General features: G+C 38.5%; 10 protein-coding genes across 10 annotated transcripts; 1 reads left to right on the top strand and 9 right to left on the bottom strand. All coding sequences in view use genetic code 12, as the record gives it.

The window, feature by feature from the left end:
• Positions 1 to 232: 232 nt before the first annotated feature.
• On the bottom strand, positions 233 to 880 carry KGF56_004805 (uncharacterized protein; the record flags this gene model as incomplete). Its single annotated transcript, XM_049326282.1, has 1 exon — positions 233 to 880. One exon carries the CDS (start codon positions 878 to 880, stop codon positions 233 to 235), a length of 648 nt encoding a protein of 215 aa, XP_049178146.1.
• Positions 881 to 1172: 292 nt separating this feature from the next.
• Positions 1173 to 3177, bottom strand: KGF56_004804 (uncharacterized protein; the record flags this gene model as incomplete). Its single annotated transcript, XM_049326281.1, has 3 exons — positions 1173 to 2588; positions 2703 to 2713; positions 2874 to 3177. 3 exons carry the CDS (start codon positions 3175 to 3177, stop codon positions 1173 to 1175), a joined length of 1731 nt encoding a protein of 576 aa, XP_049178145.1.
• A 1729-nt stretch (positions 3178 to 4906) lies between these two features.
• On the bottom strand, positions 4907 to 6787 carry KGF56_004803 (uncharacterized protein; the record flags this gene model as incomplete). The annotated part of the gene is made up of 1 exon (XM_049326280.1): positions 4907 to 6787. One exon carries the CDS (start codon positions 6785 to 6787, stop codon positions 4907 to 4909), a length of 1881 nt encoding a protein of 626 aa, XP_049178144.1.
• Positions 6788 to 7070: 283 nt separating this feature from the next.
• Positions 7071 to 8258, bottom strand: DFG5 (putative mannan endo-1,6-alpha-mannosidase; the record flags this gene model as incomplete). Its single annotated transcript, XM_049326278.1, has 1 exon — positions 7071 to 8258. One exon carries the CDS (start codon positions 8256 to 8258, stop codon positions 7071 to 7073), a length of 1188 nt encoding a protein of 395 aa, XP_049178143.1.
• Positions 8259 to 9432: 1174 nt separating this feature from the next.
• Positions 9433 to 11922, bottom strand: ZCF9 (Zcf9p; the record flags this gene model as incomplete). Its single annotated transcript, XM_049326277.1, has 1 exon — positions 9433 to 11922. One exon carries the CDS (start codon positions 11920 to 11922, stop codon positions 9433 to 9435), a length of 2490 nt encoding a protein of 829 aa, XP_049178142.1.
• A 484-nt stretch (positions 11923 to 12406) lies between these two features.
• KGF56_004800 (uncharacterized protein) lies at positions 12407 to 14560 on the bottom strand (the record flags this gene model as incomplete). The annotated part of the gene is made up of 1 exon (XM_049326276.1): positions 12407 to 14560. One exon carries the CDS (start codon positions 14558 to 14560, stop codon positions 12407 to 12409), a length of 2154 nt encoding a protein of 717 aa, XP_049178141.1.
• A 743-nt stretch (positions 14561 to 15303) lies between these two features.
• On the bottom strand, positions 15304 to 19113 carry POM152 (Pom152p; the record flags this gene model as incomplete). The annotated part of the gene is made up of 1 exon (XM_049326275.1): positions 15304 to 19113. The coding sequence occupies one exon, from the start codon at positions 19111 to 19113 to the stop codon at positions 15304 to 15306; it is 3810 nt and encodes a 1269-aa protein (XP_049178140.1).
• Positions 19114 to 19910: 797 nt separating this feature from the next.
• Positions 19911 to 23858, bottom strand: KGF56_004798 (ATP-dependent RNA helicase; the record flags this gene model as incomplete). Its single annotated transcript, XM_049326274.1, has 1 exon — positions 19911 to 23858. The coding sequence occupies one exon, from the start codon at positions 23856 to 23858 to the stop codon at positions 19911 to 19913; it is 3948 nt and encodes a 1315-aa protein (XP_049178139.1).
• A 986-nt stretch (positions 23859 to 24844) lies between these two features.
• On the top strand, positions 24845 to 25705 carry KGF56_004797 (uncharacterized protein; the record flags this gene model as incomplete). The annotated part of the gene is made up of 1 exon (XM_049326273.1): positions 24845 to 25705. The coding sequence occupies one exon, from the start codon at positions 24845 to 24847 to the stop codon at positions 25703 to 25705; it is 861 nt and encodes a 286-aa protein (XP_049178138.1).
• A 20-nt stretch (positions 25706 to 25725) lies between these two features.
• DPB4 (DNA polymerase epsilon noncatalytic subunit) lies at positions 25726 to 26550 on the bottom strand (the record flags this gene model as incomplete). Its single annotated transcript, XM_049326272.1, has 1 exon — positions 25726 to 26550. The coding sequence occupies one exon, from the start codon at positions 26548 to 26550 to the stop codon at positions 25726 to 25728; it is 825 nt and encodes a 274-aa protein (XP_049178137.1).
• Positions 26551 to 26689: the final 139 nt, after the last annotated feature.

The following is a 26689-nucleotide window of genomic DNA, read 5'->3' as shown; positions in this document are numbered from 1 at the left end:
CTTCAAGGAAAAAAATAAAAAATAAACGCCCTTAGTTTATGATTTTTGATTTGTACTGATCAAAAAGTAATATAAAAAAGTTTTAATGCTTCCCTGTAAAAATGTAATACTTTACTATGAAAGTTTATCCTGTTCTCTTTTCAATATTTCTTTGAGGAAGCAAATTTTTTTTTTTTTCTTTTTTCTTTTTTCTTTTTTCTTTTTTCTTTTTTTCCGTTGGTGAATTTTTTGATCACTTTTGCACGCCCACAGTATACCAACTATCAGACACAAGTTTTGTTAAGGTCAATTCTGTTGCAATTTCCATGAAAGTTTGTCTAGTAGCAATCTCGTTAAGTAGTATATCTGATGGGTTACCTTTTCTCAATATCCATGCAAGTGTAGTTTTCCAAAGTAGAGAGTCCTGATTATTTACCTTCAGTTTATTTACATTACTGAGAATTCTCTCTTTTAAAACTACAAGTTTTTTATTATAAAGATGTAAATTGTTTTTGCTTGCTTTTCTTTTAAAGTAGTTCAATTTACAAAGTATAAATGGATTGTTTAAACTGAGTTTGATTTCTTGCGGTTTCACTCTTACCGGCTCATTAGAGGATGGCTCGGGCTCTAATACAGAGAAATCATCCTGCTCAGTTTGAGAAGTACCTAGATATTCTCGTTCGTAGTAAGAAAAACTCCATTCACACTCGGTATCCTCAATATCCTTACCTTTAATATCCTTACCTGCAATACCTACAATATCCTCACCTGCAATATCCTCACCTGCAATATCCTCACCTGCAATATCCTCACCTGCAATATCCTCACCTGCAATATCCTCACCTGCAATATCCTCACCTGCAATATCCTCACCTGCAATATCCTTACCTGCTGTTGGCATCTCTACTACAGAGAGGAGGAAAAGAAGGAAGAAAGAAAAAAAGAGTGAAGCAAGTATCTATCTACGTTGATGATATAAAACACTTTTGCAACTCTTTGCAGCATTAAGCAACTTTTTTTCTGCATTAAACAACCTTTTTTTTTTTTTTGCACAACTTTAGAGTAAAAGTAGTAAAGCAAGTTAGTTGAGCAATACTTTGTAGTTACTCCTGTTAGTTTTGTTATAGTCCCTATTTTATTTAGTTCATAAGAGTCCAATTTCTTTACTTTATTCTGGTTTGGGCGACATTACATTATTCTGGTTTGGGCGACATTGTAGATTCAATGTTTGATAACTGGTGTGTAAGCGCCAGGGTGAGTTCATTCTTGATCAATTCTCTTTCTTGTATACCAATATACTCCTTTCTTCCTCTAAGCATCCAATCAAAAGAACAAATTACAAAAATAATACCAAATACAGCCGAAGAATAGTTCATGTTCCCACCGCTTACCGGCATTGTGTATGGGAAATTGTAAAAAATAAATGCAATGATAGCCCAAGCACACAAGACCAAGTTGCAGCATAAACCAATGTTATATTTTTTCAAAAAAAAGGGACCAGGCTTTATTTGATTCCTTTTGAATACGAAAAGCACAGTTGGCACAAGGTACGAGAGAAGCAAAAATGTGACGCATGAAACTAAGACGGAGTTGAATGCCGTCGAAGATCCCAAGTAAATGAATCCAATAATGCCGTTCCAAAAACACGAAAACAAGTGCGCATTAATAACAGTACCGGTTTTGGAATTGACTCGTGCCAAAAATTTGGAGAAAGGCAAGCCACCGTCTCTGGCAAAACTCCAACAAATCCTCGCTTGCCAAGTATGGATTGCAATGTTGCAAGTGTATGCTGTAAGCATCACTAGCATTTGCAAACCTAACGCAGCAGCTTTTGAGTTTGTTGATTGATAAAAGATATCCATGATTGGAACACCAGTATTGGAATTGAAAATGGCGTCCAAGTCCTTGATACAAAAAAAGATAGCAATGCAGTATGGAAAAGCAGTAAGGAATCCGACTATAACAGTTAAAAGGATAGCTTGTGGTACTTGCACCGCTGGATTTAATGACTCTTCAGCAATATGGGTTGCCGCGTCGAGGCACGAGAAACTCCAATTTGGATTTATTAAACCAACAATGAATGCAATTGCACCAGAACTCCATCCCGTGCCATTTTGAAATTCAACAAACACAAAACTGGGCTTTTGGAAATCGCCCTCGTGCATTGCCAAAACGGTGATGATAATGATAATAAAGGAAGACAAGGAAGTGTATAGTGCTACCGTTGATATCAATGGTAACGGTTTCTCCCAAATATTAAACACAATTAACGACAAGTTTGTAATCTCATAAGCAATAAAAACTTGCCAGCTTTGGATTGTTTTATCGGGATGAACTAATACATACATTCCCATCACTGCAGTGGAAAAAGCCATGGTGACAGACGCAGCAGTGAATAATGATCCCAACCATGATAAAGCACCAGTGATATATGACAATAGCCTGGACCATCTTGGAGGTGCTAGTCTCATTGTCCAATAAATCTGACCTGAGGCATTGGGAAAAGCCGATGCCATCTCACTCAAGGTAATTCCAATGCATGTTGCAATCACTGCAAGTATCATTATACCATAAGTTATCACCATTGGTCCTCCGGACATTATTCCTGCCTATTCAAATATGTTAGTCTTATGTGATAAAATGAATTGAGTTGGTTACATCAAAGTTCATGTGTTATTAGAACTCATATGTAACAGAACTCATGTGTATCTTGGAAGACATACCACTAGGGAGCCTAGAATAAGAAGGGGGAAAAAAGTTAGTACTTGTTATTTTTGGGTGCAAAAAAAGTAATTGCAAAAAAAAAAAAAAAAAAAAAAAAAGACAATTGTCTTCTATGCATAACTAGGGAAAGGCCAGGGGGGAAGAAAAAGCTTACCCCTTTAAATTCATACCACTTACACCAAACCATGAGTTTGTAATTCCGAATCCAATACCCAATAACGATAACAAGCTGAAATCTCTTCTTAATTCTGACGCATACCCTGTATCTGCCAGAAACTCTAAATTAGCTTGCGCCTCTTGTAATAAACGTAGCTTATTCTTCTCATTCGTTCCCTTTGCTAAAGAATCCAAGTTTCTAATATTTGCTTGGTGTTGGGTTATCTTATTTGAAACAACATAGTCTAACTCCTCTTGAACAGCGTCGCTGATTTTTGAAGCAACTTTCTTTTCGGTAGAAGAAGATAGCGAGGACATAATGAAAGGTGGATATCGTCGTTTGTGAAAAAGCTGTATGATCTACGTAATCCGTGCAAGCATCTAGCTATATATATACATATATATATATATATAAATATGATATTTGTTGATTTGGTAATCACTGTAAATAAATAAATATTACCTTTTCCTTAGAGTATAAAGTTCATATTGATCCAAATAGTATAAATCAACCAGTATGTTCTCTTTTTGATTTGATCAATCAATTAGATAAGGATTAGTAATAAAAAAAGGAGGAGTTAGGAGGAGTTAGATAAGGAGGGAAGAGATTGTAAAGATTGATTAGAAAAAATTGCTTGGGCTAGATATACATACATACTAAACGTTGTTGGTCCCCCCAGTTATCACTCCTTGTTCCATCAAAACTCATATCCCAACAAGATAAGCAGAAAGGAAGCAAACACCTAACAACTGGAAATCATAGCGTTTTGAGGAAAAAGTCAAAAAGAACACAAAAAATAGTTTTCCAAAGACGAAATTGAGGTGGAGAAAGAAGAGGAGGCAGTGGAGGAGGAAGAGAAAGAGAGGATGTGGGGGACCGTACTATAAGTGTAAGTAGTAGTAGTAGTAGCGGTAGCGGCAGTAGCAGTGGCAGTAATAATTGTAGCTTCAGCCTCATGTTCAGATGGAAGAAATAGTTGGAGGAATTTAAAAAAGAATATTATTTATCTCTGAATTTATCACAATATAGGTATACATATAACCCGTCTAAAACTTTATTTTGATTTACCTCTTGTTATCTTCAATATTGCCTTGTTTTATACTGCAATAATTATACTAGAAAGGAAATAGTCAACCAAAAGACTATGGATATATATTCACTGTTGGGTTCAGATACAACAATACTGATGCGATAATGTGGTAATGATAATTTGAGGCAACTTTATCTCAGAATGAAAACATTGATATTTTGTAATCTTCATTCTCAAATAAAGTTAAAAAAAATTGCTACACATATCTGGCTTATCAAATGGACCAGTCCAAAATGTATGCTTTATCTTTTCATTTTTTACAATTGAATTAGCTATACAACATTGTTTTTTTTTCTGGATTAAAGTATGAACTAGAGATAACGCGCTGGTATACTGGAGGTACTACAGAGGCTGAAGAGTGTAAAGACCACTATCCAGAAGAGCGAGGTAGTGGTGCACACTATCTGCCACAGGAATCATTGGGAACTAAGTTTAATAAAACAAAAAATAGCAATAGTATTGTCATCGACTTTGATTTTCTCGAATGCTCTCACGCATTGATAGTCTATCAGGACAATGTATAAGTCAATGTTCTCCCCCCTTCCCCCCCCATTAAACTTTATCTTTACCAATTTCCTCTTATTATTGTATTTCTTGCGCATTGAGAAAATAGGTTTTTTTTTTTTTGTTTTCACATTTAAGTTTCAAGAGTTGGTTGATTGTATTTGGACTTACATTAAGCTTTGGGAAGAAGGGAAGGGAATTTTTGTCTCAAATAGGATTAAAAAAAAGGAACAGATTTTTATAGATCTTTGATCTCCTCATTCCCTCGCCACCTCCTGCGGTCTCGGTCTCGTGGTTTCATTTTGATATTTTCCTTTTCAAAGCACCATCATCTACAATTCTGGATATGGATTTCAAACTAACAACTGTTTAAGTAAATAGTTTGGTGAATCTTAGCTCACCAATTAAATCAACTCTATAATGTAAGTGATTTGCACGAAATCTGCAAGACTCTAAAAGATATTATCATCATCGTTGTCCGACTCATAAAGTAAACCGGCTTTTATCAAGATTTGCTCCCAGTCAGTAAACAATATAAGGATTGTCTCGCAAATGGCGATAAGAAACATCCCGCACCCAATGCCAATCCATAATCCAAATAATCCCCAATTCAAAATCTTACTTAAAATTAATGCCAACGGTAATGCAAATGCATAATATGCAACAAAATTAATAAAGCCTCCAAGCTTTTGTAACCCTTGAGCTCTGAGTATACCACTATCAACAGACGCAATACCATCAAATATTTGAAGTATCGATACTAATGGATTCAATAATTGCTCTATCAAACTGATAACTTCAGTGTCATCGGTAAAAATCCGCGCCAACTGCTTTCTAAAAGTGTAGAGGCATACTGAATTGATTGTAGCCACAAATAATCCACCAAGCATGGCTATTTTTGTAGCAACTACCGCGCCTGTCTTATTTTGACCTCCAATAAAATTCGCAATACGAGTTGAAGCAGCAATACTTACTGCAAATGGAATCATATATGCCAAAGATGCAATACTAGACACCGCGCTTTGTGCGGCTAAAGGCTTTGTACCAAAGTATGATGCAAACAATGTCATAATCTCATACGCCATATACTCGGACTCAATCATGATTATACCAGGGATAGCAAGGTGGATAATCTGATTCCATTTACTGGTTAACTCTTGTACTGTAGCAATTCCAAACCAGCATTTCTTACCATCAATAAATCTAACATAAAGAACAAGCAAGATAGGCAAGAGCCAAAAGTGAAGGACAGTTGCTATTGGTGCCCCGATGTATCCCAATCCAAATTTCCCATTCCAAACAAGAAACCAAGACATGAAGATATTTATAGGTGCACTAACAAACAAAATCCCTGTACCAGCCTCAAAGATTCCTTGTGCTTGTAGAAATCTCTTTCCGTTTTCAAAAAAGATATACCCAGGAGCACCAAGAATCAATATACGTAGAAACTGAGTGGTCAAAGCAACAACAATAGGATCATCAATTACAAATTTCAAAATCGACCCACTAAACCACCAAAAAATTCCACACGGAATAAACAACACTAATGAAAAGATAAAACACCGTTGTACAAATATGCTCACGAGCTTATAATTACGTGCTCCATAAGATTGCGGACATAAAGTATCCAATGCAGTTGCAGTGCCTTCGAATATTGCAAATGTGATAGTAGTGGTCATTGTAGCCAAACTCACAGCGGCAAGTTCGCTGGTCCCTAGTTTCCCAACTACTATCAAACATACTACTGAGAAAAAGTGCTCCAAAATGAATGTAATAATCAATGGTGAGGAATGACGAAATAGCACTTTAGCTTCTCTAACTGGATTCGTTCTCAATTTGACGAAATTCGGAAAATCAGAGCTTATTGATGACATTGTACTGGCTCGCCTTCTTCCTCCATGGACGTATTCTCGAGTGCAATTCTCTTCTCCGCCACCCCATCCTCTTCCTCTTCCTACACCATCCTCTCCTCCTTCCTCTTCCTCTTCTTCATCTTCACTTTGTGAAGTCGCTTCAGACATGCGTCGATGATGTTCTTGCACTAACCACGTATGAAACAGTTCCTGGTCATTTGTTGTTTGTGCACTAGTCAATGAATCTGGTAATGATCTCGAGGTACTAACACTCGCCACATCAGCAACATCCTGATCAGATTCAAATTCAGAACCATTTTCAATTAGTGATAAAAAAGATCTTTGATCATCACCGTCGCCGTATATGAACAAAGGTCGTTGCGTTGAGGGCGGCACAAATATTCGTCGGCGCCTGCTTCCCGTGAGCCCGGTACCAGTATTTGGATTGGCTAATCTATTTATCGACTCAAATAAGACCATACTCTGCTATGTTTAATTAAATCATTAGTATTAACTACTATATATATATATAAAGATCAATTTGGAAAAGAAGAAAAAGAAAAATTCCAAAAATTCCAAAAATCCAAAAAATGAAACATATTGAAGACAGGTGAGTCAAAGAGTGGGAGACTTTTGAAAAAGTCAACCTCAACCTTTTCTACAAAGAGACTAACGTGTAAAAGTATTCCCAATGCCACAAAACTCTCGTATATTTCTGTTTTCTGTTTTCTGTTTTCTTTCTTTCTCTCTCTTTCTCTCTCTCTCAAATCACCATCCATATAGAACCAGCTAGTAAAATGATCAATACAATGGCTGTCAAAGCTCCAGCTCCAGCCTTATCCTTAGTCGTTACAGTTATTTCATTCTTGTTGCTTGTGTCTTTGGAATCAAAACCGGCTTCATAATTAGTCCTATTGGAGCCACCAGATGCAATACTCAATGGCTGTTCAACTATTAAAGACATCATCACTTCTAAAGCAGACATTTGTTCTCCCAATCCGTACACTCCATCCCATCCGTTGAAAGACCAGTTTTCACCACAAGTGACTTGATCATAACTACCGGAACATGACTGGGCTGCAGCCACAGCGCTTTTCTCCAAATATGGTCTAATTTGAGGTTCAAGTTCAGGAATAATTAACATAGTTAACCCAAGACAACGTGAAAATAAAGAGCGGAACGATCTTTGGTCATTATTACACAAGTTGCTTGGTTGACATGTTGTTTCTTGCATGATTTGCTCAGGCGTAAAAAAATAAGACAATGAAGCTTCAACAATCTCTTCAGTACGAGTTCTCCAAATTTCATCACCCGTGAAATTATACAAATAAGCACAACCCGTCATGAAGACTCCATAGGTATATGACCATCTCAAACTGGTGACCACAGTACAGTTACCATCTATTTTGGCACCATCGTAAACACGGAAATTACCATTGTCCTCCTCAGTCAAAAATTTGACATCATCCATCCAGTTCCAAACTCGTTCAGCTGCCTCAATGTATACAGTATCATTACCGGTATATCTGGCCAATCTTGCTGCCATATGGAAAAGACAACCATTCGAAATCGAATTTTTGTAATCGTAACCAGAATTCCAAGTAAATATTTGCCATCTTAAACCACCGCCACAGTGCTCAGTATCCCATCGCGCATTCATTGTATTGAAAATTGCTTGAGCCATTTCTAACCAAGAATGCAGATCTGGATTAGTGAGATTCCGCTCAACGGCTTCCATTATAGCCATTCCCCAAACTCCTTGATCATCATTACCCTCGGTCATTGATTGATTTGAAGGAATGTAGTTATAATTTTCTCCAGCTTGATGGTACATCCCATCATGGATTAGATTTTGCAATGTCTCGTTTTTAGGGTCGCAGAATGTGAAATAATCAACAAGACCTCCAAACGCTTCACCTGCATTCCACCAATAATTTGGTTGTGCAAACATACCAATTACACCTCCAGGCCTGAAACCTTCATAGTAGTTCCACATCCCCTCTTGTACCACCTTTGCCGCAGCACACACAGAATCGTGATTCGTCACGTCTATTTGCAAGCCACAAATAAACTTAATAAAGCATACTGTGAGTATCAATAACAGACAACAATTTGTCTTGAACATGTTCTTCTATAACAGCTATCAACGATAGTCAAATGTGAAATTTTAAATTTCTTCTAGGTAAATAACTAGGTGGTGGAGAATTCTCTAAATACAGGTATTATGTACCCTTTTGTACCCTTTTGTACTCCAACAAAAAAAAAAAGAAAAGGATCAGCAATGTGTAAACTATACACTTGTGCCCAAAACTATGTCTTAATACGTTGACCTTGGATAAACTGATAGAATGTACTAAAACTAAGGCTATGAGAAGTAACAAAAGCTTTGACCATACAATTTTTTCTTTGTTTTATTTTTAGAAATGTCGCATTTTCTTTTAGAAATGTCGCGTAGCAGATGCAGGTTCAAATTATGTAGTTTTATTTTTGCGACACTTTCTTGATAAGACTCACAGTGAGTCACGTGGTTATATACTTTAGACAAAACTACGGCGCTAAAGAAAATTAAGGTTTATAAATTAGTTTCTAGTATAAGCAAGGGGTAAAAAGACTCTTTTGACATTGTTTGCGACACTATCGACGCTATCGTCACTATTAACACTATTAACACTATCGAGCAGAGCGAGATAGTGTTGTAACAAGCTACTGAGTGTTGCCCAGGGCGAGATAGTGTTGTAACAAGCTAATGAGTGCTGCTCGATAGTGTTGTAACAAGCTAATGAGTGCTGCTCGATAGTGTTGTAACAAGCTAATGAGTGCTGCTCGATAGTGTTGTAACAAGCTAATGAGTGCTGCTCGATAGTGTTGTAACAAGCTAATGAGTGCTGCTCGATAGTGTTGTAACAAGCTAATGAGTGCTGCTCGATAGTGTTGTAACAAGCTTATGAGTGCTGCTCGATAGTGTTGTAACTATCTACTGAGTGTTGCTCCACTATCTCGCTCTGCTCAATAGTGTCGCTCGATAGTGTTAGTCAGTGCTGCTCCACTATTGAGTAGACTATAGTTAATGTGCTTTCCTTGACCCCTTTTTATGACTCTTTTCAAGACTCTCTTTTTTCTTATTTTTAGCCTAGTAGAACCTCCCAGCCCCATTCTTTCATTACATTAGTCCAATGAGTTCTTGATTCAATTCCACCCTCGTCGACTTTATTGGGTTGATCACCACCACTGTTCATAATGAACATCAAGTTTTTCAATGGATTATGATACTGATAAAAATGCTTTGTTTTGTCTCTACTTTGTTGGTCTTTGCGTTTCCACACTTCTTTAACAACCTCTACTCCTCTGTCTATACTCCCTAATGCCATTTTTTCCGCTAACACTTTCCATCTTGCAGTACACCAGTCTCTTTCTTCTCCTGGCTCGGCTTCACACGAAGCTACTAAAAGCGGAAATATATGGACAATCCCCAAATTGGACGAAACAGGAATCGATGACAATAGTACAAGTATCTTTTCTGCCAATACATGTGACGGTAAAGATGGAAGCTCGGGAACCCCTTGGTGTAAAAATAGCAATGCAGAGTTTCGATAAGCTTCTGCCGTGGCAATACACGATGCCAAATCCCATGTCTTTTTTAACCCGTTTCCTCCTGCTTCCTGGTCTACTGCACTAGAGTCAATACTTGGAACCCAATCTAGTAGCGCTTGTCTTAATACCGAAGCCTGTGTTATAGTATTCAATGAATTTCTCCTTTTCCAATTTTCTCGTGTTTTCGTCTTTCGAATTTTGGCAACTAAATTGGCAACCTTGCCTATAATTGAGAAAAGCCCTTGCCCACAACCAAGTAGAGGGTCAATGGAATCTGTGTTATATTGAAAACTATCAAACACGTCAAAAAAACTGGGGAAACTTTCCGTGGAGTCGCTTTGCACCGATGATGACGACAGAGAATCAACCTGTTGTTTTTCATTCCTCTGATCCTTATTCAACATTGTTGTTATTGTCGCCACAAGATCAATGCCTTTATCATCATGATTGGCGTCTGCTGTAACTCTAGCCAATACTTCCAAGTAGATCCATGCATTGAGTAAAAACCGGATACTTTGTGGAATAATCACACAGCTTTCATTACGTAAACTATCATGAACCATTTTCTCGTATTCAAGTTGATCGAATAAAATTAATTCAATCCCAATCTTGGACGCTTTCTTGTTTGGAGAATAACGTATAATTGGGGATTGCTTCTGCCGCTCCTCCCAAATTTCCGCTTGACATTCTTTCAACAATGCCAATATCTTATCAATTATACTTTTGGCCCCCTTTAAGTGTGCAATCCCACTAGAAGTATGTGTGCCCCACACTTCTGAAAAAGCCAAGTTCAAACACGTTGCTAGTGCTATGTCTGCCGGCAACTCACAATCGTCACCACTCTCAATTTTGGATAAGCCACTCGCCAACTCCAAAATACATCTTTTCATGTAATTACTTGCACGCGGACGCAATTCCTCTGGCGCACTAGCCAACTCACGTCTACCTGCAAGATGGAAAAGAGTCATCGAGGCAATGGAATTGAAAAGGCAATTGTACTTGCGAGCTAGCGGAACAATCATATTTCTCCATGGATTCTCGTGAGTTCCATTTTTTATTGACATGATGCCCGAGGTATGTTCACAATACAAAAAGAGAATTTGATCCTGTTCTGAAGACTTTGCTAACGATCTAACCAGGTCAGAATCGGGTGACGCCGCTGCCCATGCAACTTGTGCCCGATCTAAAGCCTGTGGTGTCAACAACTCCACTGAGGAAACATCTACTTCTTCGGGATTGTTAGCAAAACTTAATATGGCACTGAGTAATGGAGTACCAAAAACGTCAAAATCAGGATCTTTTGTAGTTTTTTTAGTCATAGATAGCGGCTCTGGGCTAAGTGAAGAAGGAGAAGCCTTGGTGAGCACTAGTGGAGACGATTCTGAAGTCTGTTTCCCCCCTATATCCACCACTGCCATATCAGCTGAAGAAATATTATCATTGTTATTATTGTTGTTTTCATACTTGCTCTTGACGCTTGAGAAGTCACTGAAACTGAATGTTTTGCTATATGGTTTTAATAACGGATTGGTAACATCACTACCACTACGCAGTGGCGACTCTCTTTGCGGCAAACTATATCTTTTTGCACTTGATAGCAGCAGCAGCAGCAGCAGAGTGAATAAAGCAGCGTTATTATTGTTACTATCTACTTCTTCTTCTTCTTCATCATCATCTTCTTCTTGTGCACTTTCAGGATTGAGACCCCTTGAAATCAACTCGCTTTCCTTACTTATTTTAGTGATACTTTTCCCAGTCACCGATAAACTTGCCAATTCTAAATGACGATTTAGCGACTTTTCATTAATCAACAGTTTTGTTTCTTTAAACAGCTTCCATTTGAAGTTCGTTGCATAACCACCACATCTGATATTTTTCTTTGTACAGTTTATACATGCCGGTTTGGTTTCATCGCACTTTAATCGTTTTTTCTTACAAGTCAAACATCCATTTCTCGATTTGGTTCTCGTCACAATCGTAGGAGTTGATGAAGAACAATGTGTTTTATCAAGTGCAAGAGACATACATTCAAAGTATATAAAAGTAAACTACACTTGATAAGACAATAACATTACACTTCTTAGATGCTATTGCCTATCAATTAAATCTACAACTTGTCTCTCTTTACAAAAAAGACTCCAACCTCCCTCTTTCCTTCCCCCCTCCTCTCCTCCCCCTCCCTTCTTCCTGCTTTTCCCTTTGTTTCAATCCTTATCAAAATCTAAATCAATAAATTAAAGTAATCTTAATAAAATTAAGCTTTATATAGCGTTTAGAGTTTCCCAAATAGGCAGAATTTCTCGGCTATAACCAGATTATGGTATCAAGGTTTGTAGTTTTGGTTTGAGGGGGTGCAAAAAACTAAAAAAAAAACTAAAAGTGGAGTAAGAGGGGTGTGGGGGATCAAGATGAGAAAACGTAAATAAGACTCGTTTGTGGGTTTGAACAAAATGCTTTTTATCCTTCTCATTGTACATTTCTATAAAATAACCTCTTAGCTCCTTAATTTTAGTCAATTACAAAGGAATTGATGCCAATTTTAAATCTATAATTACAATTTTGACCGTTAAAATAATTGGTATCATGCAGCAACTCTATTTCCTTGTAATCTGTACTCTTTGTAAGGTATCTTATCCATGGAAAGCATGAGTACTTCATTTGCTCTTCTTCAACAGAAAGATACGATAACTTCAAACCGGAATAAGTAAACATAGGTATTTTGAATGTCAATGCTATGTCGTCACTAACAAAGTTCCTCTTGATATTCTCCATTAAAAGTCGTCTGGCTGTGGTATTTTGATGGTGGCCACCATTTACTCCATAGAAATCATCAAGCTCATTTCGAGCTTCGTCTAATGCATCAGTGTCGTTGTCGTTGTCGTTGTCGTTGTATTTGTAGCTATCGCTATCGTTGTCGTTGTCGCTATAGTTACCGTTATCGTCGTTCTTATTGTCTGTAAATCCTGTTCCCATTAACTCTTCTTTAGTAACTCTTCTATTAATATAGTTTGATATCCTGGTTGGGGTTACTTGTGAACAGCTATGCAAAGACATTTCACACATCATCCTTACCGTTTGTTTACCATCGATACTCTCGATCTTCCATATCAATTCCATACTATCCACTTTCAAAGAAACAACACCATTTTCCGCCTTATATCTCAAATTGGTGTTTCCCAACTCAACTTCAAAAAAAAAGGGGTTCAAAGGAATTCGTACAATCAAGTCCCTGCAGTGACGTCTTCGTGGGAAATTTGTCAGTAGGGTACACATTATTTGTAAGGTCAGATTTGCACTGACCACTTTGAAAATAGGTTTTATTAGTATTAACGGCAATTTCTTCTTATTCTTTAGCTGCTCAACGGTATAAGTCATTAAGATAAATTTATCGTCGGGAGGAATAAATGTTACCAAATTTTCTCTATAAATCTTTGAAAGCTTTATGCATTGATGGAACTGAATATTTCGTATCGGAAACCTATGTTTCCGCTGTTTCTTGTTGTCACTATCATGTACCAGCTCTTCTTCTGTGTCATCTACGTCAGCTTCCTCAGGCACAATTTGGTTTCGCGGCAATGTATCTACATCTAATTGCAAAGATTCGGCAACATCCTTCTCTTTCTCCTTCTCCTCCTCCTCCTCCTTCCCCCCCTCCTCCTCCTTCCCCCCCTCCTCCTCCTTCCCCCCCTCCTTTTCTTCTTCTATGTCCTTTTCAATTGAGGTCATATAACTCTCGTTAAATCCAACGCGACAAATCGGTATACCTGACAAGTACGACTTCACCAAACAAACCCCATACACCTCGTTTCGTTTGACAACATCTGATCCTAAATCGTAAACAAATTCACAATTCTCAATGATATCCACAAATATCTCATTTTTTGCATAAAATATACCCTTAGGTCTCCAGTTAATAGACAGTGAGTATGTTCGTAGGATGGAACTGTTTATAACATCGGATCCTTTAGCTAAAACATCCGTTTTCACAGCTTGATTGTGTGTGGATTTAATGTTTTTGCTACTACGTCTACCTTTCTTATTCTTCTTGCTCTTTTTAGAGTGCAGACCAACTCCGAAAACGCCGCCATCACCATTTTCTTCTTCCACTCCATCATCATCATCATCATCGTCGTCTTTTTCTGCACTGTCTTCTTCACAAGAGTTCATGCGAGACTGATGACCATTCTCTCCACCAAATCTCGCTATATTTGGCTCAACTTTAATATACTCCTCAAGCAATTTATAATCTGTGATTTGCAATATGCCAAAATCCACACACTCGTCAAACAATTCGGATATAAGAACCAGGTTATCGAGAATAGCCTCCTTGGTCAAGGAATTTGCCGATTTTTTGCACAAATAATGTATCAAAATTAAATGGATGTTTTTCAAAAACACAATTACCAGCATCACATTCAAGTTCTTGGGAGTCACCGCCAATATTAGTATTCCATTCTCACATTGGATATATATGTATGATAATTTTTCAATATACAAAATCGGCAAATGTTCATGTACTGATGTACTTTCCAACCTCTTGTAAAACCGCGTCAAAATCTCAACATCCTCCATAAGGTGATCATCGTGAAACCGCCTACTCGTTAAACACTGGAAACTAGACAGGTTTTGAAATATACCACCACTACCATGATGATGATCCATTGGGTAGTGTAGTATGTAAATAGCAGAAACCATATTTCACCTTCTTTCAACCATTGATTATTCAACAAAAATTGAGCCTACTAATAACTCTATTGGCTCAAGTCTAAAAGTTCTCCTCCTAATACTTCAACAACTCTAATACATTCAATATCTATCTATTTCATATATATTTGAGTTGGCGCTTAACTTTTTTTGTTTTTTTCTTTTTCATGGTTGAAAAAAAACCTGGAGAAGTTTCACCTTGGTGAATAGGTGTTGAAGCTCTTGACTAGGAGTTGGTTTGGGAAGGTTAGTATGTCTAAATTGTTGCAAGAAAAGGCCATTCTTGAAGGCATTAAACGGATCAATAATCTTGGTCCGCCATTATGGTCTCTTCATACTATAAATCAAGCTCCTCTTTCTCAAGTTCTTCGAGCTCATTACCAACTAAAGAGTTTTAAAAGAAGTTGGGAATTCTTGAATGTAATAGCAAAACAAGCTAATTTGATGAAACATCATCCAACAATCATCACCACTTACAACAAGATAGATATCGAATTGACTACGCACGATTTAGAGAATAATATTTCTCAACTTGATATCGATTTGGCGCAAAAGATTCATCAGGAATACCTGGAGAATTTTTCATGAAAAATATATATAGATGGGGCAACAATAACTCCCTTTTGGAAAATGGGGGAGGGATAATAACCAAGTGTTGATCTTCCAGTAAAGGGGGGGGGGGGGGGGGTTAACTGTATCTATTATTCTATATAAGATACCGTCTTCACGGCCCGACAATACTTATCACTAACTTCGATTGCCTCGTAGGTTCCTTCGAGACTTGCCAAAACAGTATACTCTCGCTCTAGTATATCCAGTACAGACTCTTTTTCTAGCAACTTTTTAACCTTTTTGTGGCCTCTCTTCACCTCAATAGTTCTTATATATGTGAGCTGGAAAGGTGGCTCACCAACAAATGTGAAGATCAACTCAGTTTGATCTCCTTCGTGTAAATCTTCGATAATGTAGTCACCCTTGTTCACTTCAACGCTCGGCAATTCGTGTACTTCCAACAGTAATGAGTTAAATTTATCCAAAGATGTCGTGTAATCAACCATACATTGGTTTTCTCCAGAGTCAACCAAATTTTTGATATGGAGAACACCAGGCTTTGATGCCAATCTTTCAAAACGGTGATTCACTTCTGCCTTGCGCTCAACATTATTGTACTCATAAAAAACTTTAATTGGAGCCGCTCCTGTAAGGTTGTAGGCAACATGGTCGCCAACGCAGTAATGACTTCTTGATGGATCGGATTTGACAATATTTGGAGGTTCCATTATGGATAAAATATATTTAAGATTCGATTCCACTTCACTTGTGCAACCATTGCCATCTGTGACTTTGATTAGGGATATTGAATAATCTCCAAGGGTAAAAAAGTCCATACTCTTTAGTGCAAAGTGCAGTTCGATAATGTTTTTGAAATGAAGTAATTGTGTGTTTCCGGTTTCTTCATTTTTTACCAAAACGTCGATATCAAATGGATACTCGCCAAAAAATTTCACGGGAATATTACACAAGCTTTCTCCCATGTTTAATTTGTTTTCACATATCTGCGAAAAATGCTTATCTGAAAGAAATTGAACTTTTGGCAAAGCGTTGACCTTGTATAAAACCTTTGGCGTATTTGTCTCAACTACAATTCCCTTACCTTTTGTGTATATACTATCGTAAATACGCTTAAATGTGTGTTCATAAAGCCCATTTTCTTTTGTAAGTAATTTGACCTTGATCAGATCACCTTCAATGGACATTGAACGCGACTCGATCTTGCCACTGGGTAGCTTAATCTCATAGTCTATAACAAACGGAGCTTTCCCTTTTAAACTTAACTTGATTTCATTTTCACATCCAATACAAACAGGCTTCAAGTGTATGGTTGAGTCGTCTCTATGTTGTAAATATTCATTGCCAGGAACAATTGCCAAGCTTGGTTTTTCATGGTAAAATAACGTAACCTTCCTCTCAGAATCGGCAATTTTTCCCTTACATCCATTATTCTCAAAACTATGCAACCAATAAGTGCCTGCTTGCGATAATTGAATCGAGGATCCTTTTATACTGGCACGCTTGATTTGTGTATGATTTGCATCAACGGGTAGATATTTCATGTCAATAAAATCCTTGACATGCGGACCTATTGACGACTTATAATCTAGTGGTACTTCTACATGACCGCCTTCAACAATCATTAGCTGCTCATTGGGTTGTTTTAGTCTAACTTCGGGAATATCTGGTCTACTCACAACCCGAACTGGCTTATTCTGATTCAAAATTCTCACATTACAACCATATTTGTCCTTTGCATCTCTCAATACAACTTCATATGTCTTACCAATCAAAGAAGGCGGCGTCCTGATTACAAAGTTGCCTATCACATTATCCTCATGCGTGGACTTTATCAAATTTTTCTTGGACTGCGGATCAATAAAATCAAATGCAAAACTAAACGGATCATTGCCTTTAAAGTCAACAGGTATACTAGCAGATTCCCCATAGCATGTGTATAGTGTTCTCGACAGTGGCTTGAGGAAGATCTCCGATGCTTGCCTGAAGTACGTTTGGTATGAGAAGATTGTTTCGTTAACCGGTATTGGACGTTGATAGTAATTCGCGTCCCTTATGTTCTTAAAAATGATGGTATAACTTCCCTCGCTAGGAGGTCTAAACTCAAAAGAGTAACTATTCTGGTGGGAAAGTATTTCCCTCATTTTTTTGCCTGAATCAGAGACAATAGGTCTTAGAATGCCCGAATTGTTTGAATAAATTTGATATTGAACTTTGAATGGTGCTTTTCCTGTCAAGTTGAAGTCAAATTTGTATCCAACCACTCCAAGACATTTATCACTCACGGGTACTGCAATGATATCAAGATTGGGAGGTGTAGCTAGTTCAACCTCTACAGAAGATACGTTGGCAATTTCACAAGGACAAAAAGCATCATGAGCATTGAGCAATTGATAAGAGCCTGGTTGGCTAATGGAAATCCCCCTTTGCATAGCACTTACAGAGTTGAATTTTTGGGTAAAATTTGACCTATTGTTGGTAGTAGTAGTAGCGGCAACCGTTATTTCAATTGGGAAATCAGAGGCTTTGAATTGATCCATATGAGAAATACCAAGAGCCTTTGTCCCATTAATGATCAATTGCTTTTCTGGGTTTGGATCGAACAAACCAATAGTGGGCGATTTCCTCAAATTCAACCTGAACCACACGTCCAAATCTTTTGAAAGCGGTTGATATCGATGAATGTTTCCAAATATATCCAGCACAGATTTCAAATGAAATTCGATAACTGTATCTGCACCCAAATCTTTTGGATGCAGATTTTGCAAAACAATTGGCTCTAGTGAATTTCTCAACAATTTTACTGTTCGCAAGTAGCCAAAGTCTGTTTTCAAGCGATCTTTACTATTATCGGCATCTTGGCTAATACTGATATTGAATGACTTGAAATCATTGCCATTTACTCTTATTTCAAGGGCTACAAATAATTGCGGTGGCCCTGATACTTCCAACCATGGAATTGGGAATGTTTTTTCTTCTAAAGACGACAAACACATAAAGGTTTTACTTTTGTCAAAATGTGGCGGGTAATAGAATCTTGCCAGTGGGCACTCGGCTATCATAAACTCGGACTTGTACATTCTAATACTATTCCCCTTTTTGTCTAGAACGTTTTTCAATCGGTAGAAACCGGGCTCCCTTATGGGAAACTGTGCGTAAAAAATATTATTGCTATTCTTGTTTTTGTTCTTGTTCTTTGAATCTCCCCCGAGTTTATTCAAGTGCAAGTTGTTTTTTCGAAATAGCTTGTTCAACGCATGGCCTGTGTAATTATGCAATTTTATCTCATTGTTTGGAGTTGTTTGCTGGACTTGTAAAAATCCAATTCCAGACGTGGTATTGAACTCAACTGGCATCTCAATCTCAAACCCATTTTCGGACCCCAAACACGTTTGGTCAATATGGAAGGGGTTCATTTTAGCTGAAGAATCGGGCAAGTATTTAATGGTCAATTGTCCCTTAAAGTGAGAGTCCATGTCAATGGCATTTGCTCGAGTAATAGACTCCCCAACGATATTCAACTCCTTTTTCTGAAGCAAAACCTTCCATACCGGCAACACAATGTACGATAAAAGGGGCACAGCCCAAGAACTCACCAAAAACATTGAAATACCATTCATGAGTAAAATGCAAACAATTGTTTGCAATGGTGAAAAATTGATATGAGGTATTTTGAGGATGGGTAAGAGCCATAGAAATGTACCATCTATCACAGCATACTTTAGTATAAAAGTGAAGCTCGATAAGCTAGTTGAAGCAAGATCTGATTTTAATAATACTAAATCATAAATTTTCCAACTTTGTAATAGTATAAATACTGAAAAAACGAAAATCCGCTGCGAAGCTGCGTCCAACACTTTTGTCGAAATCAATGGTTTAGGAAAATCTCGTTCACGACTACGTCGCCTAAAACGTCTATTCGTCTCATATCTCTGTACCATGTGCCTTTTGAACCCCTGTTTATCTTCAAGATGATCATATAGCTTATAACGATGATGATGGAAAAAAAACATTTCAATTCTTCCCAATGCGGAAAAAATATGCCGATGCCATCGACACTATCGACACTATCGAGTGACACTATCCAGTGACACTATCGAGCAAAGCGAGATAGTGGAGCAGCACTTAGTAGTGATACTAGCTCGTGACACTATCGAGCAGAGCGAGATAGTGGAGAGTGGAGCAGCACTTAGTAGTGATACTATCGAGTAACACTATCGAGCTGAGCTAGTCGACACTATCGAGCTGAGCGAGATAGTGGAGTAGCACTTTGTAGACACTATGGACACTATTGAACAGAGTGAGATAGTGGAGATTCGTTTTTGGCGCTATATACCATGTACCTCTTATAGCTAGTGTGCTCCACTATCTCGCTCTGCTCGATAGTGTCAAGATGTAGTGTGCTCTACTATCTTGCTCTGCTCGATAGTATCGATAGTGTCGTGCGAAATGTAAGAAATGAGATGGATAGCAGCTACTTGAGGGGGTTGGACAATACCTTTGAGTATATTGAAATTGTAGAGATGTAAAAAAGAATCAACTCATAGTTATATATTTGGCCCTACACTATCAAGCAGAGCGAGATGGTGGAGGAGTACTAACTGACACTATTAAGCAGAGCGAGATGGCGGACGAGCACTAACTGACACTATCTTGCTCTGCTCGATAGTGTCAAGATGTAGTGTGCTCCACTATCTTGCTCTGCTCGATAGTGTCGGCGCTCGCTGGTAATTATCGACTATTCAACATTAATCCATTTACCATGCTTTTTTTCCTGAATCACTTTAATAGCAGGCAAGTCCCAACCTATACCGCCCGTACCTACTGCAGCGCCGAACCTTGGCACAACGTAGCACTCTCTTCTAGTAACAGACAAACTCTTTGGTGCATAGGGATGACCCAATGGCTTCGAGTAAGAAACTAATACCGAATTTTTGGCAACGTTTTCAAGTTGTTCACCGCTGATATCCACTAATGGCCTCATTCGGATCCTCGTCTTTTGATCTTCATCAGGTTTTTTCATGCTAAGATTCAAAAAAACAATATAGGGACTGGGCATACTTCTTGACCTAGCCATTAATGAGTTTGCATGTATGTAGACAAAAGGATCTTGGTCCAATGGGAAAACTGGACAATATGGTATATTTGTGACTCGTGTTTTGTTACTGACTTTGGCATCAACTGAAACCAAATCGCCTCGTATGGCAACTTGGTCTATAAATCCGGATGCAATCATCTGTTTGATTGCATCAATCTGTTTTTTGGAAGGCACTGCTAATGCCCCCTTGTTTCGAGTTAACAACGACAAATCAGTTCCTGGCATCAAATACAGCTGAACAATAACGCTAAGCTGTTTCCTCAATTTCTGAATCTCTTCCATAACTTTGGGTCGCAAAAAATTTGATTCCATATACTCCTGCAGCTTTCCTTGAGGAACATGATCTAAAGCACAAACTGTTGATAATAACATTATGCACTCACTGGAGGCATCCAACTTGGAAAGAATCGCTCTGGAATTGAAAAATTTACTCCGCAATTCCTTGCATTCCTCTTCGGTTCTATTCGCCATTATCTCATTTTCTGATAAAAGCGGGTCTCCAACAGACAAAGCCGAAACTATGGCAATCACGTAATTTAAGCATTCTTGCTGGTTTGCCGTAATAAGAATTCTAGCAAATCTTGGACTCAAAGGAAATGAAGCCATCTTCTTTCCTAGATCCGTGATCTGCTTCTGCTTGCTATCAAGAGCGCCAAGCATAACAAGTAGCCGTTCTGCTTTATCAAGTGCAGCTCTATCGGGAGGCGTGGGGAAAGGGAAATTGGTTATTTGGTCAATTCCTAAAGACTTCATGCTCAACACGACACTCTCAAATGGAGTTCGTAATATCTCAGGAACACTGAATTGTGGGAAAAATTCCTCAAAGACAGCAGAAGAATATAGACGATAACAATGTCCTGGACCAGTTCTTCCAGCTCTTCCAGCTCGTTGATTAGCAGAGGCTTTCGAAATCCAGTCAACTTCAAACGACTGCACCCCATTTTCTTTGTTGTACTTTCGTTCTTTTGCTCGACCACAGTCAATAACATAACGTATCCCTGGGATTGTTAAAGAAGTCTCGGCAACATTTGTTGAAACAATACATAACCTACTATTTTTTGGTGGAGTGTCAAAAACTTTCATTTGTTGTTTGGTAGGTAATAAGGAATACAACGGCAAAACATGGAGTGGGCCAACAATAGGCTCCTCCCCCTCCCCAAGCTTTGTCTCTTGAACTTCATCAAAACCTTCCTCTTCTTCTTCCTCCTCCTCCTCCTCCTCCTCCTCTTTTTCGTTGTCGTAGTCGTCATATTCCTCATAAGATTCCCTCGTGTTTTCTTCAACACTAAATTCAAAATCTTCAGCTTCTTGTTGTACGTTCTCTGACAAACGCATCTTTGTAGTATCAGTGTCATCTTGGCCATTTGGTATACTACTTTTCAGCGAGAATTCGTCGCGTAGCTTTTTCACCAAGGCAGAAATTTCGGACTGACCTGTTAAAAATATCAAGATACCTCCTGGTGGAAGTTTACGATGTATTTTGCAAGCTTTTCTAAAAGCTTCCTCCATGTAGTTGAATTGTGTTTTCTTGTTGAAATGGATTGACACAGGATGTTGCCTGGCCAGAACGTTTATTATTGGAGGTGCTTTTTGAAATAGTGCCAGGTTCTCTGCAAAATCAGAGACTCTCAATGTGGCTGACATGATCACCAATTTCAAAGGTTTGGCCTTCTCTGTATCCTGGGTATAGTATTTTCTTCGCAATTTGACAACCCTGGTCAACATCCCAATCAAAATATCCGTGTTGATGTTCCTTTCGTGTGCTTCGTCAATAATGATAACTGAATACTTTGTCAACAAAAAGTCTGACATCATCTCCCTGAGCAATACACCATCTGTCATAAACTTCAAGGCTGTGCCCTTCTCTGTACCTTCGTTCTTGATGGTAGAATCGAATCTAATTTGATATCCTACTTTGCTTCCATGATCACCCAACTCATTTTGAACTCTTTTTGCCATAGAAACTGCGGCAACTCGCCTAGGTTGGGTCACCCCAATCATACCTGGATGTAGGGTATGCTTCAAGTTGCCAAATCCAGCCTCATACAAAAACTGCGGAACTTGAGTTGTTTTACCAGATCCTGTTTCCCCGCATAGTATAATGCAATCGTGGTGATAAATAGCCTCCATGATCCTATGTTCCTCAGCAAAGACGGGTAATGCAATGCGCTGCTCTTGGACATTGTCTGGTCTTTGTACATCCACCACAAAAGCATCACGTTTCAAATTTTCATCAATTGGTATATAATCTTCCTCATCGGATGGATGATCAAAGTCTTCACTATGAAATGTTGGCTTTGAGTATTTCTTTTTTATGTCATCAGATATTTCCGCTCTAAGGGGCACATTTTCCCTCCCTTCAGCACGTTTCAACTGCTCCTCAGCCCATTCCTTGAATGAACTTGCAACACTCGAGTGTTTTGGTTTGTTGCTCATAAGTCTTGGTTCATTCTCTTCATCCTCCTCGTCCTCGTCGTCTAAGGAGGTATTATCATCCTCACTTTCATCCTCAATACTTTCTTCTTCTTCATCAACTGAAGATCCATTTTCCAGTTTCTCAGTTTCAGACATTTTGGGTTTATTTGTCAAACTTTTGTCTGCTTGTAACTCTCCAGTAATGCTCTCATTATCTTGTTCTTGTTCTTCTTCTTGTTCTTCTTCTTCTTCGTCTTCTTCTTGTTCTTCGTCTTCTTCTTGTTCTTGTTCTTCGTCTTCTTCTTCTTCTTCTTCGTCTTCTTCGTCTTCTTCGTCATCATCATTGCTTTTCTCATCGCTTACCAATTGTTCATCAGAAGAACTAACAAAGTCATCCAAATCCTCCTGCATTCGGTGCTTTTTCTCTTCAAGCTCTAGTCGCTTTCTCCAACCATATTTCTTCTTAGAAATGGGTTGTTCTCTTTTGACGAGGGAGATGTTTCGAAATCCAAATCCAATACCAGAACCCCCAAACTTCGAGGGCCTATTGTCAATAAAGGTTGATGTTGTTGTCAGGTTGATTTCATGTTCTTTCTTGTTATTAATATCATCATCTTGCTCGCTTTCATCTGCGGAATATTCTTTCACTTCTCTAGGCTCGTATAATACTTCTTGAGTGTGTTCATCAGCCCTGCCTTGTTTCTCTAGACTCAATGCTTCTTCCATTTCCTCCCTTCTAGTCAATTTTCCCTTCCCCAAGTCTTTTAGTGCAGATAAGTTTGAGGTATCCATCTTTGTTTCAGCAAGTTTCTCCAATAATAGTTTTCTCTCTTCTCTTTTAAGTTGGTGGTCTATGTACTTGTCCAACCTTTTCTTCTTTGCCCTTGATAGCTTAACCTCCTTGTCATTTGGGGAAAAAAGTCTCTCTTCCATCGCTCGTTTTCTTCTAAGGCGCTCATCTTCTGGTATAACTTGTAAAATTTCAGCATTAGGGTCTTCTTTATCAGCCTGCGACAAAGTATCCAAACGAGTATCATCTCCTTCTTCTTCTTCTTTTTCTTCTTCTCGTTGTTGTGTGAAAAATTGCTTATTTCTAGCCCTCTTTAATGCCGCTTGCTTAGCAAGCATTCCTGATCTAGCTTTCTCATTGAACCGTTTTCTATACTTCCCCATCGCTATACTAGCATTATATGAAATATTCACGTATTCTATTGATGATCTTTTTTTTTTTCTGTCTGAGATGAGATGAGATGAGATGAGATGAGATGAGATGAGATGAGATGGATTTATGATTTTATTGATAAACCAGGTGTAGCACACTTGGAAAGAAAGAGTGGGGTAAAGGTGAAGAGACTGTAAGGTCTGACTTTATCCAGATATTTCTATGTATTTTTCTAGTTGACACTTTGGTCATTGAAAAGTATTTCACTATCGAGCAGAACGAGATAGTGGAGCAACACTTTGTAGACACTATCGAGCAGAGCGAGATAGTGGAGCACACTAGCTGCCACCGACTAGTTCTGCTCGATAGTGGAGCCACCGACTAGTTCTGCTCGATAGTGGAACCACCGACACTATCTTTCATTGAATCTATATGAGGATTTTCTATAGGGGTGGGACAATAAGAGGTATAGGAACAATTGAACAAATCCATACTACATTCTGTTTTCCCTTTAGCCGACACCCTTGTTGGGTTTTGTTATCCCATTTTCAAGGCCGGGGGTACTACATACTGCTCCACTAGGGAGCGAAGCGAGCTAGTGTCGCCTAAAGTAGTGTTGATACTACATACTGTTCTGCCTTCAGCCTAAAGTAGTGTTGATACTACATACTGTTTTGCCTTCAGCCTAAAGTAGTGTTGATACTACATACTCTGCCTTCAGCCTAAAGTAGTGTTGATACTACATACTGTTTTGCCTTCAGCCTAAAGTAGTGTTGGGTTTTGTTGTCCCATTTTCAAGACCGGGGGGCACTACATACTGCTCCACTAGCTCGCTTCGCTTCCTAGTGTCGCCCCTGGAACCCTTTTTTTTCGCAGCAATAGAAAAGACGTGTAAAAGTTCCAAGTTGTTAAGAGCCGCGCGATCTTCCACCAAATTCAGTTTTGTTAGTGGCTCTTTTTTATTCTAGATATCAAGTTATATCAAGTTCAAGTAGGGATGTCTTCCATAGATATACACAAGCATTTGATATGTTGCACGTTAACGATAAATTCCACTACTCTATACACTTACGAAAACCAGCAGCTTACGTCACATCTCAACAAGTTAAATTGTTCAGAGATAATATCTCAAGAATTAGGGCTTATCAATTCGTCAAAGACATTGGTTGGCTCTATCCCAGTTTCAACAAATACGTCGCTTAAACTTTCGCTATACTTTATGAAGAAATTCCTCAATATTGATGGCAGTCGCGATTTAATCACAGTTGTCGCTATAGCACATGTCGATGTGAACAAAACTTTTATATTAATCGTTTTGAGAAATATCATGGATAAGTACATTGAGTTTAAGATGAGGCAGGAGGATAATAAGAGCGACCGGACCCAAAAGTCGAAACCAGGAGAGTTCAAGTTGTTTATGAACCAGATCATCAAGTATGAGGAGATGAACTATAATCTGAATGAACAAGTATATGGCTATGGATCAACAAATGGAAACGATAACGAAGCTGATGCCGAAGCCAGCGGCAACAACAACAGCAACAACAACACTGGGTTGATCAACGCTAACCAGCTACTATTGGCTAATGAGGAAGTGGGAGAAGTGAGGCAGTTGATGCTAGAGAACATAAACAAATTATTGAAACGTGGGGACAAGATTAACTCCCTAGTTGATCAAACGGACAGATTGAACACTTCATCGCTGCTTTTCCAAAAAAAAGCCCAGCAGATCAAAAGAAAAATGTGGTTCCACAAAACGAAATTTATTGCATCAATTACAGGCGGGGCAATGATTGTAGTTTACTTGCTTATTGGAAGTGAATGCGGTTACCCCTTATTTGACAGCTGTAGAAGCTAGAGTAATACTTGCATGTAAGATCATAATTCTTCATTATCGCTCAGTTGGTTGATCCCTTCTTCTTCTTCTTCTTCTTCTTCTTCTTCCATTTTCTCGCCTTGTAAGTCGTCTTCATCTTTAGAAGATGCAGCAATGGGGTTCATTAAAACAGCCTCCTCTTCCTCCCCAGCGTCGTCTTCCTCAATGTCGTCCTCAATGTCGTCCTCAACATGACCCTCATCTTCCTCTACTTCGTCAATGATGATATCATCATCTTGTCGCTCCTCGTCAGATTCTAAACCTTTAACATTCTCGTCGTCAGATGCTTGACTCTCAGCTTCCTGCACAAGACCAGGCTTGTCCTTTCCTTCACTTATTTTTGCCCTCTTGGCTTTGTCCTCATCCCTCTCTCCCTCTTGGCCCTCCTCCTCTTCCTCCTCCTCCTCCTCTTCCTCCTTGAGGCTCCTCTTTTCCTCCAACTTCTTTTGTCTTTTCATCTTCACAATTGCTTCAAAACTACCCAACTTCTGTTTGATTTCCGGAATGAATCCAGAAAACTCGGCTCTTTCTAATGCACCCATCATATCCTGAGCAGTAACAGTTTTACGTCCAGTATCCTTACATATCGGTCTCGCGTGGAAAAGAAGATAACTCACAAAAACCGTCGCAGATCGCTGGAGCGCCAACATTGAGTCCTTAGCTAATATCATACTATTTTGACCTTGTTCATCTAATAAGATCGTTTTCGCTAGTTTCTGAAGTGTTGATCTTGGAAATAGGATATCTTCTATAGATACAAGTTCCAATTCTTTCTGCCGCTGCGTAGTACTAGGATCCCCATTCTTCTTCCATCCTTTTGGCGGCATTATTGACAACTACTCGACTTTGGTTCTGGTACTATGTAGTTTGTTTTTTTTTTCTTTTTTTTTTCATTTTTCATTTATAGAATCTCACGCGTTGATCTTAAGCGCCGTATAAACTTCTTTTTGTATAAGGCCATCTCAA

This window comes from Candida oxycetoniae (genome assembly GCF_023343755.2).
Source record: "Candida oxycetoniae strain CBS 10844 chromosome Unknown scaffold34, whole genome shotgun sequence".
In the NCBI taxonomy this organism is placed as follows: Eukaryota; Fungi; Ascomycota; class Pichiomycetes; order Serinales; family Debaryomycetaceae; genus Lodderomyces; species Lodderomyces oxycetoniae.
The sequence above is the reverse complement of the archived record's forward strand: the minus strand, read 5'-3'. Positions and strand labels throughout refer to the sequence as shown.